At 38.7% G+C, this 18,459-nt stretch overlaps 1 protein-coding gene across 1 annotated transcript in view; it reads right to left on the bottom strand.

Annotated features, from left to right (window-relative positions):
• Positions 1-18,459, bottom strand: part of ARHGAP15 (Rho GTPase activating protein 15) — a 588,861-nt gene that overhangs the window by 109,659 nt on the left and 460,743 nt on the right. Inside the window, exon 13 of the mRNA XM_081814529.1 lies at positions 17,277-17,411. Within this exon, the coding sequence (XP_081670655.1) occupies positions 17,277-17,411 (135 nt within the window). The remainder of the gene's footprint in view (positions 1-17,276; positions 17,412-18,459) is intronic.

The following is an 18,459-nucleotide window of genomic DNA, read 5'->3' on the forward strand; positions in this document are numbered from 1 at the left end:
ATGATATACAATAGTGTGGTTGGATTTGACTTATTTCTACAGACAAAAGCCCTTTGGTCTTATGTTAAAAATCATTAGAAATAATCTTATTAATTTGTATAATTTATATAAAACATTTGATGATAAAAATAACAAAGCAATTACTTGAGGAAGTACTGAAAATATTTCAGTTTCCCTATAATTTTGACTTTATATCATCAAAAGTACCTCAGTGAGTGCCCGTACCTGCTGTGATAAGTAGAGAGACTAAACCACATTTTGTCAATAGGAGCAACTTGCACAAACTGGGGTACACAAATAGAAAATAATAATGTTGAAGAAAGTATAATTAATTAATTCAAGCTTCAAGATAAGATCACTGGATCCTGCTGACCCTACATGTTAATCAGTTGATTGATTAATTGCTACAATCATAATAATTATATGGTACAAATCTAAGTACATTTAATGATAGTGTAGACTCAGAGTTACAAGTTCTTTTCAATCTGCATATCTTTTCTCTTTCTTGAATCAAGAGTTGGTTTCATTTACTTTAAAGATACCTTTTGGCTTGTAGAGCTAGAAAGCTTATGTCAAATTTAGCCAAGGTTCAATTTTGCTGGTCTAAATAACCATTTTTTGGTCATTTCTCAATGCTCTGTTTAAAATTTTTAAAACAATCTCATCTGTGAATAGGAATTTTGTATTATACATATTCATCAAAACTTATGAATCTTTTTACATGCAAGAATCCTAATTTTAGGCTTTTCTTTTTTTTCCTATACACACACAATCAATATATCTCATGGTATCTTCAATTTTGCCAAAGTTTTCATTCTGATCTTTCTCAACTTCTATTTAGTGTTTCAGTAGCCAAATTCAATTGAGTGATTCTGGAAGAATTTCTCTAAGCACAAAGGTACATTGAACTATCTTGATCCTATGTCTACCAGAATAATATCAGGAATAAAAACCAGTTCATTGTTAAATTGTGTTTGGTCCAGACTTCTACTGTATACAAAATGCCTCATCATCATAGCTTCTCTGTTTCTGTCAGTTGTCCAGGTTTAAAACCTGACTATGACTGTGTATATCCAAATTGTCATCAAATCTTTGCAATTTTTATTTATTTATTTCTGGTAATCTTTCTTATATATGCCTTCTTTTCCTTTTTTTTTTTTTTTTTTTACAAAATAGATTTTTCAGCTGGTGAGCAGCATCCAGCTACCAGATGCTTCTTAAACTTTTGCATGCATACAAATAAACTGGAAGGCTTATGAAAACAGGTTCCTGGGCTCCTCCTTAGAGACTGTTTTCAGAAAGTCTGGAATGGGACCTCAGAATTTTTATGTTTAGAAAGATCCCAAGTGAGTCTGATGCTGCCGGTCTGCAGACCATACTTTAAGTAGTACTTATTTTGTAACTTTTTAGGTTTTTTTCTGAAAAACCTTCTGAGACTCTTGCTCCAGAAAACACACAGGCAAAAATACACACAAATTTGGCCAATCCTTTGAGCAGTGGATCATAAGTCTCTTGCCTATCCCTAGATCCTCAATTTCAGAATTTTGACATAGTATCATTTAATCACTTTACAGAGAGAAAAATCGGGGTCCCCAAGTGGATAGGACACTTGCCCAAGGTCACACTTGATTGGTAGCTGAGTGTAATACCAGGACAACACAACAGGGTTTTCTGCCTCCAATCTCTTCTCTTCAACACATCTTGCCAATTATCACCAAAAAAAATTTCCCTAAAACATCATTTTCTGTTTTTCACTGCTTTTCTCAAAACTATTTAAAGGGGTTTTCATTGCTGTAGATTAAATTTTAAATCCTATCGTAGTATTGAATTCTCTGCAATTAGTTAGTTAATTTATTGGCTAAATATGCACTGAGTAGTGTTTCTGAGGAAGGTACTGTGTTAGGCAGGAGGATGCAGGATGAAATACGACAGTTGCCAGCCACAGCCTTCATGGGATTTGCAATGCTGGCTTGCCGTATGTCCTCCCCTTACCTTCTGCTGTGACCTCCAAAGTCTTTACTGTATTCTACTCAGATTCTTCACTCGCCCCCAAACAGCACCCTCATATAAGGGCTAACGCCATTGCTAATGTTCTTTCCCTGGCTGGCCCTTCAAACTCCATATACACTGAATGAATCTTTAAGGAAACCATTCCAACCGTTGCACTTTTATCTCTCCCTTCTGTAGGGCAGTGCTTGTCTTCATCGCTTACTGTGCCACTAGCTCACATGTGGTTGCATCGTCCTCTCCAGTTCAGGGAATTTACCTCTTCAGTGTCCCCATCAAGGACCGTACATCTTGGCTTGGGGGGTAAGATGCTGTAATATCAGCATACTACGAGAAGGAAATGCTGGCTCTCCTATTTGGCTGCATGGAGGAGAAAGGACTGAAATTGCTGGTTCTCAAGTCTGACCACACATCAGAATTACCCGAGGATTGTGTTTCTGTAAAAATTTCTGAACTCCATCCCAGGCACAGTGAATCAAAATCTGTGAGTTGGTCTAGGAATATGTTTCCATGAAGGTGATTTAGGTAGAAACCACATTTAGGATCCCCTAGAGTAACTGATTCTGAGACGTCTTACAACAATGTCAGCTCACTCTCTTCTTACACTTTTATTTTATTCTGTTTTCTTTTCTTTTCTTTCTTTTTTTTACCATTACAAAGGTACTTATCCGTAGTGCAGAAACTTGAAGAGTAAAGCAAAAGAGGACAAAATCCAATGGCTGTATAAGCATTCAAGGATAATGTCTGTTAATATTTGGAAAGACTTTTAGTCTTTTGTCTACTTATAGATATTTACACACACATTTAAAGATAGGTCCATACTGTACACTCTTATGTTCTATTTTAATACTTACTGGCATTTTACTTGCAGAAGTAATGCTTCCTACAATACAATTTAACAAATGTCTAATATTTCATTATATGAATATGCTAAAATTTAACCTTCCCTAGGTTTGGACATATGTTAGATTTATATTTTTCACCATTATAAGTAAGATTTTGGAAAGCACGTTTGTACACAGCGTTGTACATACCTGTGAAAATTCCCTAAGGTAAATTTCTAGGTGTGTGGTAGCCAATAGAAAGGTGTATTCATTTTCAAGCCTTTTGATACATGCAGCTAAAATGTCCTCCAAGAATGTTGTGGGAGTTCCAATTCTAAGTAGCCAACAATTCTTGCCTCATCATGACCTTGAGCAGGCATTTCCGCTATAGCCAGGTGTTTTTCTATCATCAGTTCTCTAGAGGTATCATCAGCTTGCACCCATAAAGCATACTTCACTGCGTGGACATCGCAGCTCTTGTTAAGGTCATTAAATTTTTGTCCATCTTTCTTGTAGGTTGTCACCAAAGTTAGAGAAAAGAGAAGTAAACCTTGATGAGATGTAACACAAAAGCTAAAAACCTGAGGCAGGAGAATGCTATTTTCTGTTGCAATACCTTATCCTGGTCATCTGTTTAACAAATACCCGGCTCCAAAGAGTGCCAATTAAAACTGATGGCAAATCTTAATAACTTCTACTTGTGAATATCAGCAAGACCAACATTGTGCTACATGTGTAGTTATCTGATGGCAGTTGAGGTACCTCGAGATTTTCCGTGGATACACAGTGTGTCTCTCTCTCTAATACCTCAGCACTAGTGATCCAGAACACACACTGCTAAGCAAGTATGCAAAATGCAGTGCTGCTCAGCATTGGGAAACCCCAAATCTGGGGCCAAAAGGTTTATAAATATAGTAATGAACCCTCTCGCGTCAAAAGCGAGCACTGTCTAACAGAGCAAGTAAGAACAGCCTACAGGATACTTTGCAGCTGGAGTTATTCCACTGTGAGAGAAAGGAAACTTCATGATGGTAGTTGTAATACCAGATCCTGGAAAGGCAATCTCCTTCAGTCTGCAAAGTAAACTAAAGGGAATGGCTGCTCACACATGGTCCCGATGCCACCGACATAAGAAACACAGCAACAGGAGCAGAGAATTAGGAATTTGGTGGCAGATGGAAAGGTCTGCAGGAAGTGTCCACCCAGCTTTGTTTGGCCCATATTCTAAAACAACTAGTGTCATAATTTATACGCATATCAGTACCAATAAATCAGAATCATGCAAACAGTCATGTTTATTATATTCTTGTTGCTTAATATTCATGACAGTAATTTATTTTTATAGTACAGTTTCACTGTTCTCTCCACCATTGCTCTGCATTTAAGTCTGGCAAGTTGTCTGAGCAGGAGCTCAGGTAACCCTTTGAAGACTGCAAAAGTTCACTAGCCCGATCAAGATACTTTATTGCTCATTTAATTTTCCCCTTCTTGTCTCATAAACTTTTTAACCACCAAGATGAATTCTCTGTAAATTATATAGCAATGGTACTTTGACATAGAGAAAATATGAAGACTAGAGTCGGCATATTCTCCTGAAGGGAGCTGTACAACAGAGCTTAAAAGACATGTAAGAATATTTGAAGAACTATAAGCAGTTAATCCTTACTTTTAGTACCAGCAAAATGGGTTAAATTAAGCAGTTTCAACCTGTCTTATTCACCTACTCACCAATGACCCTTCCCACCCCCTATGTCAACAGTCCACTGCTGCTCATTACCATGGGTTGTTAGAGGTGGAATTATATGAGACAACTTCCATAAAGCACCTTATGTTTTTATATTGGCCTGGAGTTGGCACTACAGAGATGAGTAAGACGTGGCTCTTACCCCAGAGATGCTTAGGTCAGACCAAGGGAAGGAAAACAATATTGTATTCTTCTCTACTAGACCCGAGACAGCATTACTCAGTTTCATACTTAAAAAGTCAACAGAGATAATTTACAATTAATCATTAGAGAAAGGACTGACAAACATATAAACTTGGAAAATCACTTCTATAAAAAAAATTCCCTATGAATGATACTCCCATGATCTGTATATCTTTCTGTATGTTTTCTCTGTTACAAAAAAGAGGTTAAACATTTTTTAACAAAAGGGATATCAAGTGTGAGTAGACACAGTATCAACTTTTAGCTATAGTCGGGCTTTTTCTGTTATGAATATGATGGGTTGAAATAATGAATTTAGTTTAGGGACTTAAAAATGAAAATACATTTCTAACAAATGACATGGGAGGCAAGCAAAGCTTTGCAGTAGTCCTGCCTTTCAATTAAATAACACCTATGATGAAAGTCATAAAAAAATCTTATGACGTTATTTCTTAATTCTCTTGCTAGAACAGATAGTGAGGACATAGTGCCTTGTTTCTACACACGCTTTAAGCATTTCCTTCTCCATCTGTTAGGTGTATTTGAATGGCACTTGTGTGTAGTTTCATATTTAAAAGTTTTTCCACTGACCCAGGCACAAGAAATGAGTACCTGAAATGTTGCTGTGGATACAGAAAGCAATACAAAATTTTGTCACTTCTGTTTTAAATTGTATGCTCGGGACAGAATCCTTTTACGAATAAGTGATGAGGGGTTTATCTATATATTAACATGACTCTATTAGTTTACCACATTTGTGATTCAAATTAATTCTAAAATTGTCCAAAAATCTAAAGAATTCCTCTTCGTAAATTTGGAATGCCCCTCTCTACAATTCTTCCTCCTGGCACGGTATTTGAAGTTTTTCCTCAAATGTTGTAAATTATGTCTAAATTCTCCATTGTCCCAAAGGCCTTCCAGACTGTGCTACACGGTCTTGAAATGTATTCGAGAGCCTGGATGTGCACAGATAGTTCAGATCTGCGAATGTCAGAATGCTGAGAGGAAGGTTGAATGCTAAGACTGAAACTTTTGTAATTAAACACTTGGGTTTTGGTCCCAGTTGCAGTTGTTATGTGACTCAGGTGAGCTAAGCTCTGTGCATATGCAAAAGGTAAAATGTAAAACAATACTCCCCTGTGCTGGAATCATGAGGAGACGAGCACAGTGGTCCAGGGTCGCACGCACAGTTCTGCATGGAAGTTTAAAAACGCACAAACTTCAGATGAGAGAGAAATGGGTAAAAGTGACACCTGGGACTTGAAATTTAATTTCAGATTCCAATAATATCATTATATAACATTAATAAAGAGCTAATTAAATTTTGTGTTGCAGTAATAGAATGCTATTGTCAGAATAAGGGAGGGAAGTTTATCCTGCACTGATAAAGTTATACATTTAAAACACTCCCCTGAAGTCTGATTTATGTAATCGACTGAATGTTTTTGTCCACCCCCACCCCACCGCCCCCGAAATGACTATATTGAGGCCCTAACTCCCAATGTGATGGTATTTGGAGATCGGGCCTTTGGGAGACAATTAGGTTGAGATGAGGTCATGAGAGTGGGGCCCCACGATGGAATTAGTGTCTTTATAAGAAGTGGAAGAGCCCAGAGCTTGCTCTCTCTCCACCATGTGAGCACACAGTGGGAAGGCAGCTCTCTGCAAGCCACAAAGAAGGCTTCCACCAGAACCCAGTGCTGGTTCCCTCATCTGAGACTTCCAGCCTCCAGAACTGTAAGAAATAAATTTCTGTTGTTTAAAGTGCTCGGTCTATGGTATTTTGTTAGGGCAGCCTAAGCTCACCAAGAAGATTTCTAAACTATAGAGGACCATGCTTAGACAAGGGTGATCTGACTTATGAAGGGTCTGGAAACATTAATTCGTGAAAATTATTGAAAGAACAGAGAAAGGAAGGTGAACACTGAACAGGGGTTGCAGTTTAGGTTTTAGGCCTTCTCAAATATTAAGGGACTATTAGAGAAAGAGGCTGTTTGGATTCTGACATTGACCAATGTGAGTCTCATAGTTATGCTCTATTCTAGCTGCTCTGTCTTTCCCCTTTGGGGAGGGCTTTGAATCTTCTGCTCAGCTAACACTGCTCCATATCCATTCAGAGATCCAGCTCTCAGAAGCACTAAGCATTACAAATTCAAACTTAGCGGACAGGGACTTCTGAGGTCTTTCTGTGTCTAGTATTTGCTCAAGATCTTTCCATTTTTTTTCCTAAAACATTTTTATAAAGAACACAAAGAAATAGAAATTTCCAAAAAATTTCTGAATGAGGTAATATTTCCTTCTTAGGTGCCAATTAGATATTCAGAGAATAATACACAAAAGTGTCAAAGAACAGTCTTAACATTGTGCTTAGGTAGGGACTTGGGGAAGAGCTCCAAGAATCACTGATTTCATCTGTTGGTAAGACAGATTCCACTCTCCACCAGCAGGACAGATGGCAATAATTAGGTCTGCCCATCCCTTACTTGGCAGAAGAATGGACTTGAGATCTCAGAGTCAACTTTTCACCGTCTGGACACTCAAAGTGAGAAGAAAAGAGAAAGGGGCCAAGAGCTGACTGGTTAAACAATAATCAGGGCTTCAGGGCCTCAGGCATTTGACCTTTTGGAATTTCCAATTTTATGCAATAATAAAGATGTTACATGAAATAAAATGGCGACAGCAACTGCACATTTAAATGGAAGACTACAAGTCAATGAAAGGAGGAAACTCTCATAATTATCCAATATAATTTTTTATAGTTCATGGATTTTTAAAAATCTACTTTTGCCTTCATCTTCCAAGCATATTACTTTTACTTTTAAAACCAGCACAGCGGGTGCCTGGGTGGCTCAGTTGGTTAAGCGTCTGCTTTTGGCTTAGATCATGATCCCAGCATCCTGGGATTGAGCCCCACGTCAGGCTCTCTACTCAGCAGGGAGTCTGCTTCTCCCTCTCCCTCTGCCTGCCGCTTCCCCTGCTTGTGCTCTCTCTCTCTGTCAAAAAAATGAATAAATAAAATCTTAAAAAAAAATTAAAACCAGTGCAGCTGCTTGTTTTCCATCAAAGTGTACCCACTTTCCATGTGTCTGTTTCCCAAAGTGTAGGGAGAAAATACATGAGTCAATTGTTAGGGGAAAATCCCATTCTCCAAATGACATGGTAGTTCTCAGCGAGGTGATTCTGGATTCTGCAGTTCCAACATGAGCAGAACTCCCCAGGCAGCTAGAGTACTCCAGGAGCCATCATGTCTATAGTTCAACTCTCCACAACAAGGCGGGGTGAGCCAAGTGAAAAAATGCCACATCTCAAGGAGCCCGCCATAGTCTTAAAAGTTATTTGAAAACAATTATTTTATGGACAGAGAGGTGAAGAACTAAAGGACAGGGGCTTGAGCAAATCAGGGCATGTGACTGTGTGTGAACCAGTTAAGAGAAAAGAGGGTAGGCATCAGGTCGCGTTCCACAGCAGGTTTTGAAAATAGCTCACAGGAGGTTAATATGAAAGTTCTCTTAAGAGAATTGTAATAATAATAATAATAATAGTAATAATAATAATAATAATAATTCTACCTTTTTAAAGCTAGAATATCATAAAATGTTAGACCTGAAAAATAAAAATGAAGTATTTCAGGTTTGTACAGTGAGTACGTGTGTACGCATGCATATGGGGGGATGACTTCTTGTTTAATATGGTTTAGTTGATGACTTTTTAAATGTTTCTCATTGTGAGAAAGAGGTACAATGCTACAAATATTTGCACAGGCTGGTGTATAGATTCCCCTGCCATACCCTAAACTCCTCACCTACCAATGGGTTTATAATTTTCATAGGCTGAAACACAGGGTACACTACCAGGCAGCTCATCTCCCAACTGGGAGAAAGCTTTACTTTGTAATTGTCTCTTCTGGGACCACTGTGAATGTCACAGATTTACTAATACTTAATAGAAGCAAGGCAATGTCAGGTTGGAGAAGAAGGTTGGCCTCTGGCTTATGATTAGGATGTACGTCCTATAGCAAAGTGACAGACTTCAGATGGATCACACGGGGTTGGGCCTGGGAATGGTTGGCAGAACAAATTAATGTCATGAGATACAGAAAGTGGAAGTCCCTGGATTGTGAGGCAAGACAATATCTTGTGATATTATCTTAAACATGTTTGGTAGTCTTCGGAATTCTGGAAACAAACATTAAAGCAGAATCAAGATGGTCATACGTGTCATGTAAGACAGCTGTCCCAGAGGCAGGGAAAGATGTGGGAATGGACAGAAAGGTCGTTTGAGAGTGTGGTCTTAAGAATAGTCTGACTGTACTCTAACTTAATAAGACAAGTTAACATTCACTGAATACCACATGTCAGGAAATCTGTAATAAGTGCTTTGCCACAGTTAGCATTCCATTAAATTCTTTCAGTCCCCACAAGGGAGGTATTTTTTTACATCCATTTTATAGATGTGGAAATTGAGGTGTGGAGGTTAAGAACTTGCTCAAGGTCTTACAGGTAGTAAATAGAGGGGTCAGCTTTTGAATAGTGTGGTGGTATGTGGTGGTGTGTCGTGCAGGTAAAAACTTTAGCTTAGTTAATGGGGTAGACCTCACTGAGAAGTTAACACATGGGTGACAATCTGGGGACGTGCCACTGGTAGAGGAATTGGGTAAAGACCCTCAATGCACTGGGGATGTTCAAAGAAGAACCATGACACCAATGGGCTTGATTAAGATGGGCAAGGCAAGAACAGTAAATAATGAAGTCTAAGAACTTGTGAGCCACCAGAGCATGTAGGGATTTGAAGATCTTGCAGAGAATGTGGCCCTTCTTCGAAATGAAATGGTCAGCCAGTTGTATTATTTAGCCTCTTTGACCAGAATGATACTCTATTGGGTGAGAGAGAGAGAGAGAGAAACAACTTAGAGGCAGCCGTTCTCCTTCTGGAGCTGTGGCCAGAGTCAGAGTGGATGGTGGGTGGGCAGGCAGTTTTTTGGAAGACCTCTCAGTGGTGATCACAATGTGGTGGCAACCCAAGAGTGTGGAATGAGGCAAGAGCCTCAGTGTAGAATAAAAGACCACAAACTCAATTTCATTAACATCTACTGACGCAGTGAACCTGATAACAGGCAATGAAAACCAGTCACTTAAATCTACCATTAGAGGAATGGCTTAAGGTAACTGTTTTCCACTAAGATATTGAGGAGAAATTCTGCATTTTGTTATATATTTTTTAAAAGCATGTCTATTCGGTTGGAGCAGGGATGCTTAGGAAGCTGACTCATGAAGGCTGACTGGCTGCTTGCTCAGTTTGTGAAGTTTAGTGCTTTGAAAGTGACCTCTTAAGGATATGGAAGAAAGGAGTGCGAGTAAAAGGAGAGTTTTAAGGAAAAGCGAAAAAGCAAGCACCACATTTTCTAGGGGAGCTGATATCTTACCACTCAATTAATTTCAGAGTCAAGGCCCAATCTGAGTTCTGAATCACCTTCTAGTTTTACTTATAAAGGACTTTTCATTAAGCCAAATTAAGTAAATGGAGGTCCAGTTGTTTATTATCTAGCACTAAACCATTCCTACAAAAAGACACCTGTGCAAGCCATTTGGCTCTAGTCAACTATTTTTTTACAATTTAATTATGAATATAATTAGAATGAGTTAAGAGACAAGCTAGGCATCAGCCATAAAACTTCTAGTTTGCTAGAACACACACACACTCTGATTAAAAAGCAACCACAACAAAAACCCCCGCCAAGTCTGTGAGAATGTTAGCTTGCAGTGGAAATGTTAGTAGAAGAGGAGTACTTGTGAAATCTACCTTTATTTTAATTTCAAATTTCCTTGAAATGGTGCTGTAGAGGATATTTTTATACTCCATTATTTGTACATCTCTGGTTTCTTTGGGGTGACCCTTTAAACCCTGCTTTTTACTTTCTACAGTTTTAAGGCAATTTGTCACTATTATGCGTTCAATGTTTAGCAACTGTTTGTAGTCAAGTGCCTTGCAAGCTCTGTATCTTTTCTCCCAAAGAGTGTCATCACGGAGTTGATGATGCATCAGAAATAGTTTGACCAAAGGGCAAGATAAAGTCAAGAGTAAAGAAAATATTTGCAAATATACTTGACTGGCTTTTCCCCCCAATTACTTACTGAAGGCATACTTTAAAGGTAAAAATGGCATGATGACCATAGGAGGGAAGAAAAAAAAAACATTAGAACAAGCAATAGATACTTTCTGCCATAGGGCAATGCCTTTAATTTAAATCATTTTTATATGAGGCTAATGTGACTGATAGAAACACAGGACTAGGAATTGTATTTAAGGACTCGCGTGGGGTATGCTCTACCTTTGGTGACTAACAGCCTGCATTTTAATGGTGTTCAGACAGTCTTATGGATACCTTTTCTCACAATTTGTTTTACTGCTTAATTAATCAGTGTTTACAAACACAGGGCATTAAAAAATATATTGTCTTTAAATGCATGTGTGAGAATTGAAGAATTGTATGGAACATCATCATTGTTTCATTGTATCACTGGCTTGCCTAATCTCTAAGTGTTATATACATATGTACCTATATATGTATATGCATATACATAAAATAAGCATGATATATAAAATAACTGTTATATATAATAACATATAAATATAAATACTATATATTAAAAATAAGTAATACATAATATTTACACATACACAAAATATTTACTTCAGAAGACTGGGAAAGATGACAAAGGAATTGATATTGGAACCAGAAGGTCATTTTCATCGAGTAACTAGCATTGGTTGCCATTCCATGATGGTAAATATACAGAGCATTGCTCAGGGGTGGAAAGAAATGTCATTATTTTTGCATACAGAGGCAACTTTGGAAACTCAGAGCACAATAAACCAACAAATGCAAACTCACATGTTCTACTGAGAGCACCAAAGGGCTGAGGTGAGGGTGCCTAAAATGAAATTATCAGACAGTCCTTGAATAAATGAGCTTTGATCCAGGCTTGAGTCAAATCTCTAAGCCTATCCATCACAAATGACAAATAACACATCTTGTAAGTAAATACATGAGGTAATTTCTCTTTACCCCCTTCTCATCTACTAATCAAGCTACAGTGTCACTGTCATCTTGACTCTTGTGGTCATTTGGATTTGAAAGAAGGCAGATGGAAACTACCAAGCTAAGAGCTTCTGAGGCATGAAAGTGGAGCTGGTGCTATACCTGCGTAAGCTAGAAGAGGGAAAAGGATGTAGTAGGCAGAAAAATGGCTCCACAAAGATGTCCACACCTTAATTCCCAGAGTCTGTGCCTATCTTACCTTATGGAGCAAAAGAGATCTTCCAGATGTGATGAAGATAAGGACCTTGAGATGGGAGAATGTTACTGGATTATTCAGTTGGGCCCAATGTAATCACAAGCGTCCTCAAAAGTGGAGGAGGGAGGCAGAAGAGAGTCAGAAGGGGATTGCTGTCTGTGTCGGTGGAGGCCAGGGACTGCTAGCTAAGGCATGCAGGCAGCCTCTAGATGTTCGAAGAGGCAAGGAAATGGATTCTCCCCTAGAGCCTCCAGAAAGGAACGCAGACCTGCAGACGCTGTGCTTTTAGCCCAGTGAGGCCAGTGTCAGCCTTCTGTCCTACAGAACTATCAGATAAGAAATTACTGGTATTTTTAGGCCACCGAGTTTGAGATAATATGTTACGGTAGCGATAGAAAACTCATACACATGTCTTCTGGAAAACAGTAGTGCTGACTCAGAAAGCAGAAAGAAACCCCTAGCTGAGCACCCTGAATCAGTCTTGGCTTGTTGCATGTTGTAATTCAATACAAGTGAAAAACTGCAGAAAAGAATACTAATAAAACGTAAGCTTGAAATAGTTACTCATATGAAAGAGTAAAATAACATAGTGTATAGCTAAGTACATATCAAAAGAGGATGGGGGAGCAATTGGTTATAAAAAATAATAGAGTAAAGGGTTAAAAATATATTCAGAGAGTATAACATTAAAGCACAGATGCTTTTAATGTTGAGTACTAAATATTGTCAACACTGCCCATCCTTGGAAAGTTCTAGCTTATTTCTAACTTGAAACTCCATTATCAAAACTTCTGATCATTAAATTTAATCCTAACCTTGGTTAAAAAAAAAAAGAAAGAAAAAATTGTTGTGGACTTATATAGGACATATAGGTCTTACATAGGAAGACATAACAGACAGATATTTGTCAACAGCTAGTTAGTTATCCTTTGAGCAAGATTTCTTCTAAATAGTCCCCCAAAGGCAATGTATGATGATGGAAAGTATTTATGTTTTAGAGTCTGGAATTGAATGCTAAATCTAATCTTTTGAGCCATGTGAACTTGGGAAATATTTTATGACTCGCTTTACTCCTCTGAAGAATTTATTTCTTTCAAGTTATTGATTGAGTACCTAATATAGAGTAAGGAAAATGTTATCCTAGTTAATTCTCGCAGTAACATTATGAACTAGAAATTCTTTTCCACAGGATCTTTCTACTTGTCTAATATCTCCTGCTTTGTTATTTTGAGGGTTAAGTGAGATAATTGTGAAAAATGACAACAAGTTTTTCTCCTCTCTTTCCCTATCCCAGGGACTTGGGGAAAATGCAGATGTTAAATCAGAAAAGACACTACTTGTCTCCATTCTTTGGATATGTAGAGCTACCAGAATGAATAAAATAGGAAAAGAGGTAAGCTTAGTACGTTTCCTAGGATTTAGATATACTGGAAATGTCCCTGCAGGACTTTAGCCCCAAGATTGCATCACAGATCATAAAACTCTATAGCTGTGTTTTTGTCCTGAGTTCACATTTACAGTACTAATACTGCTTTCAGCAGAAGTCATTTCCAGGGAATTAAGTCCTTGCAGTCAGTGGGTTAAATCCCCACGAAATAACCTGCAGTGACCCAGTTGCATTGACCTCAAATATAGAATTTCAGATCAATAGCTGCACTACTTGGATTCTGAAATATAAAACAATCTCTGGTGTTTTTGTTACCCCAATGAGTATTATCAGACAGGGGATCGCTATGGCAATTACAGGTTCTTATCATATTAATGTTTGTGTTTGGTCCAAAAAGAAACTATTTAAAAAAGTAAATGCCTTCTGTTCTTTTTTCTCGGAATATGTAATGATGACTTTCAAACATATAACGAGAATTAACAGTAATTCCAATGGCACAAGTGGTCATTAACTGCTTGTACATGAAATAACATTTCCTCCTCAGAGGGCAAAGCATTCCAGTTGGAAGTAAAATTCCTTTTGGTCTATTCACTTTTAAACTCTGTCATGAAAGGATAACAGATCTCTCAACCTCTCCTAAATAAAAATGTTAAGCCTAGGATTGAGGGTAATGAAAGAGAAAAGGGAAATAATGTTATAGCGACATGAACCGTAACACTGACTGACATGGTGGTGTGCTAGTGTTTGACCAAAGAGCAGAAACCACTTCAAGTATTTACACAAACAGAGGGAATTAATTTGATGCAGGGAACTGGTTACCCATGTGATGAAGAAGCTGAGAGCCCAGGAAGGAAGAGTGAAGTAACGAAGAAACCAGCCCCTGCAGGAAGCTACTACCAGGCTGGACGGGCAAAGAGAGGAGGGTCCGCATCACTAGATGGCAGCTGGAACCAGAGCAGGCCTCTCCAGTCAAAGCTGAAACCGTGGACAAGATGGACCCTCAGGTAGAGAAACTACTTGAGGCAGGTGGGTGGACAAGGGAGAGGGGGTAGAGGATCAACTAACAAACTAGCTGGTCTTTTCCCTCCCTCTCCCTCTGCTCTGTACTTCCAGGGTCTCCACTGGCTTCGGCAGCAGGAAGCCAGCCCTCAAAAGCACCTGTGAAATGTAGCTCGCTGGGGTCAACCCTCCTAGGTTACAGAGCACAGCGTGAGCTGCAGAGATCGGATGGCCGAGAGGCCCAGAGCCAGCATGGATGGACATCTTCCCCATGAATTTCCTTTACCTGGTTGCTTCCTTTTCAAAAGAAGGCCAAGAACTCACGGGCAGGTCTATTGAACTTCTCACTGTGTAGATTTTAGAGGAGGCAGGGAGAGGTATGATAAAACCCATCACCCCTTTGGGGCTGGATATAAATGTCTTTATAGTTTTGAAAGATTTTTTACTAGATTGGTAAAAATGCCTACTCTGGTGTAGTTTTACCATTGCCAAAGGGGAGGTGGCCATTCTCTCATTGCTTAAGGATATTTAAATATGAACTACAACCTAGAGCTGAGTTTAGTTGAGTTTAGAACACCAGAACTGACTTCAAGATTCTGCCCAAAACACATGGGTTAGTAAACATATGCCTCTGTCCAACATCTTGACCTAGTTCTCCACCATACAACCCTGTTGGTTAGTCCTTCCATTTTCCATAGCAAGAAATAATAGGTACTGTTTTGAGTTAGGTAAAGCAAGGTCATTAGGTGGATTCTCCTTGCCTTAAACAATGAAGGAAAAACTACCTCCCTGTTTCTATATTACATTCTCAGACAAAGCTCAACTGAAGAAACACTGTTAGCATCTGTACAGTATCCTACAGTTTTAAAGGATTTTCTTCAGCACTATCTCTTTCGTGTTTGCCATAACCCATTTTATACATGTTGCCGAAAACTCTTGCAATAGCCATTCGTCACAATAGCATGCTGCCACTTCAACTCTGCCTTGTTCCATTCTGACTATGCCAGTGTTTCTGAAATTCTGTTCAGTGAGGGTTGAGTCTATGATAGTGCAGATATGGTCCTACTCTTCATAGAAATTCAAAGGACATGCCCTCACATGCCCTCTGAGGGCCTGCTTCCCCTATCTCTCAAGCTAAGGGAACGGCTTGCTTTGTATCTTTAGAATCAGGTGACCTAAAGGAAGCTTAAATGATGGGTTTCTATATCACAGCCCTCAAATCAGCACATGTACAGGTATGTTCACAAATAACATATTCCTCACCTAAAAGTCCGGAGGCCATGATGTGAAATTTGTATGACTTCTTTAAATATACATAATCAGAAATAGGTACCAAAATGCAAGTCTCCTGACTTCCTACCAGAACACTGTGCTAACATTGCCAGTAATCTTTCATGTTCGCCAGCCACGTTCCAAGACAGAACTTCGGAATAAATTGTTATGGAAATGTATGCTTATTTATTATTTTCTTTATTCGTCCTTTTAAAAAGTTGAGCCTGGGAACCATAAAATACTGTTCTCCTTGAGAAGCAGAAAGCTCATGAAATAAAAAGACAGGGGTTAAGAGGCCCAGCCTTACCTCAAAACCCATCGTTAGAGCACCTGCTGCTATATTCAACAAGAGCAGCAATGACAACAACAAAATCTGACATTGTGAGCAGACAAGAGAAAGACCTTGGGGAAATAATTTTGCTATATTCCTCTTGATATAATTTGGTGACCAGAACTTTAAACAAGTATGGAGACTTGTGAAATGGGAAACAGAATAAAGGGCATACTGAGGGGCTGTTCTCCAACATGGGCCCCCCAAACCCCCACGCCCACTAATGGGAACACTGCACACACAGCCATCCTCTATCAGACCTCCTAAGCAGAGCAATTTTTTTTTTTCTTGGAGATTTTTCTCGTTTGGAATTTAATTAAGCTCCTGCCAGGCTTGCAAGCTTTTTAATTTTACCTTTCTTTCTTCTTTCTTTTTCCTCCTCAAATCAGCTTTCTTGCCGGGAAACTTTTTTTAAGCTGTCACAGTTATAGTAAGTGTACCCTAAGATACTAAATTTAGATGTACTAGTAGTTGCTTCTCGAAGCATCAATAGCAAAAGTTTCCTTGCATTTGGAAAGATTTTTATTCATTCACTCATTCATTTACTCATTTTGACTTAAGTGTGTGTGTTCTGAATGCAAAAACAATAGAAAAGGAAGCTTCCTGGAGTGAGTGTACAATGACTACTGGTTGGTATGTGATATAATTCAACCCCCTACAAAGTCAACAGCTTAACCAAAGAAACCTGCCAGTACTTAATTTAATATCACACTGTTTATAAGAAAACTGTAGCTATTTACTAGTATTGGTGGGTGGAGGGTGAGGGAGCCTCAAGAAGGCGATGCCTGAGTTGATGATTTAACACCTCTCTAATGAAACAAAATGAAAGTCACTTAAGTTCTTTTTCAAGACCCTTTTGTACCCAAACTCCTTGCCAATCCCAAAACTCTGAAAGGCAGGTGCTGAGAATGCCAAAGGTGATCCCTTCAAAACCGATTCCATGAGAAGCTATTTTCATTTGAGGAGGTTTTAGTTGAAAAGCAACCACTCTAAATAGGTTACCCTATTTTTTTTTTTAAACCAAAAACCAAAATCCAAAACAAAACTCAGATAATATTGCACGGCCAGAAATAAAAATAAGCCATCAAAAACACAACACAGTAAATGAAACATGTGGAGCGTTGGGGGTCTTAGCATCTCCACGATCACTATTCTTGTCCTTCTTATTGTTTACTTAATAACTCCACGCTGCCAGGTTTCTCCACCAAGCACTCCAGTCTGTGAGGTTACTTACTGATCGCTTCCACAAACCGCTCAAAGAAGCTGTAAGGGAAGAGCGGCTCAGGCAGCTCCCGGAAAAACATCTTCAGTGCTCCGGTGACAACGTGGATGTCCTCCCACTGGCTGTCGTCCAAATTCAGCTTCTCTTCTGGGAAAACACGAGGAGAAATGGAACAACTGGTTTTAATGAAACAATTACAAGACACTAATTATTATGTTAATGTTTGCCTACTATCATCAGCAACCGTTAACAGCCTTCTGCACCTAGAGGTTTGGTGCTGTGCATGTTTTTTTTTTTTTCCCCCCTTTTTCTGTAGGAAGGGAACATTTTCAATGGAATACCATCTGTAGGAATGCAGCTAACAAAAAAACAAGAGACACAAAGAGACAGTGCCATTGACACAGTATGTCAGATACATTTATTCCCATAATGCATCAGTATGAAAATTAGCATCACAGCTCAACATGATTCAAAGCTATTTGGTTTTGAGGCCGAGGGGCTAAGAGTTGCCAATGATGGCCGGCTCAAGGGACCGGCCTAAAGGCCTTGCTGAGCCAACAGGAGACATATGCTAAACATGGCAATAGAAAATGAGTTATTGCTTTACATGTGTTAGCCTTGCTATGTACAAGGGAATAATGGGTAACAATTTTTTGCTTTTTTTTTGCTGAATATAAATTCAGCAAGGAATAGACTACTGAGTGAGAAAGGATATTAATTCCTTCTTACTGCTTCAAAAATACCTTTTTTCCTTTTTTTTTTTTTTTTTTTTTTTTTAGTTTTCATCTCAGCGAGGAAAATGTGCCCAGCAACAATATTAGACAGACCCCTGTTGGCCTATGGAGGCTATGCAAAGCTGTCAAAAATGATAACACACTAAAGACAAACCACAAGTGCTTACCAACTCCGCCTAGAAACAACAGACATATTTGCTTGGGAAGCTTGAGTGAGTTGAGACATTTAAATATTAAAGAACATAAATGCCAAAATGAAGTTTTTAGAAGAAATAAGGAGACTCTGGACAATTATTTTCTTCTTGTTCACTCTCAAAAAGAAAGTCTGGAATCATTCTCCCCCAAGAAGTGGATGTGGCAGGGTCTGAAAGGGACATCTTTACACACCACTGAAAGGAAGCAAGGCAGAAAAGCATTGCTGTTGTATTTGTCTTTGTAAGCATGCAACATGAAAAAGATTT

The sequence above is a fragment of the Leptonychotes weddellii genome, chromosome 3 (genome assembly GCF_054177405.1).
Source record: "Leptonychotes weddellii isolate Sample4059 chromosome 3, ASM5417740v2, whole genome shotgun sequence".
Taxonomy (NCBI): domain Eukaryota; kingdom Metazoa; phylum Chordata; class Mammalia; order Carnivora; family Phocidae; genus Leptonychotes; species Leptonychotes weddellii.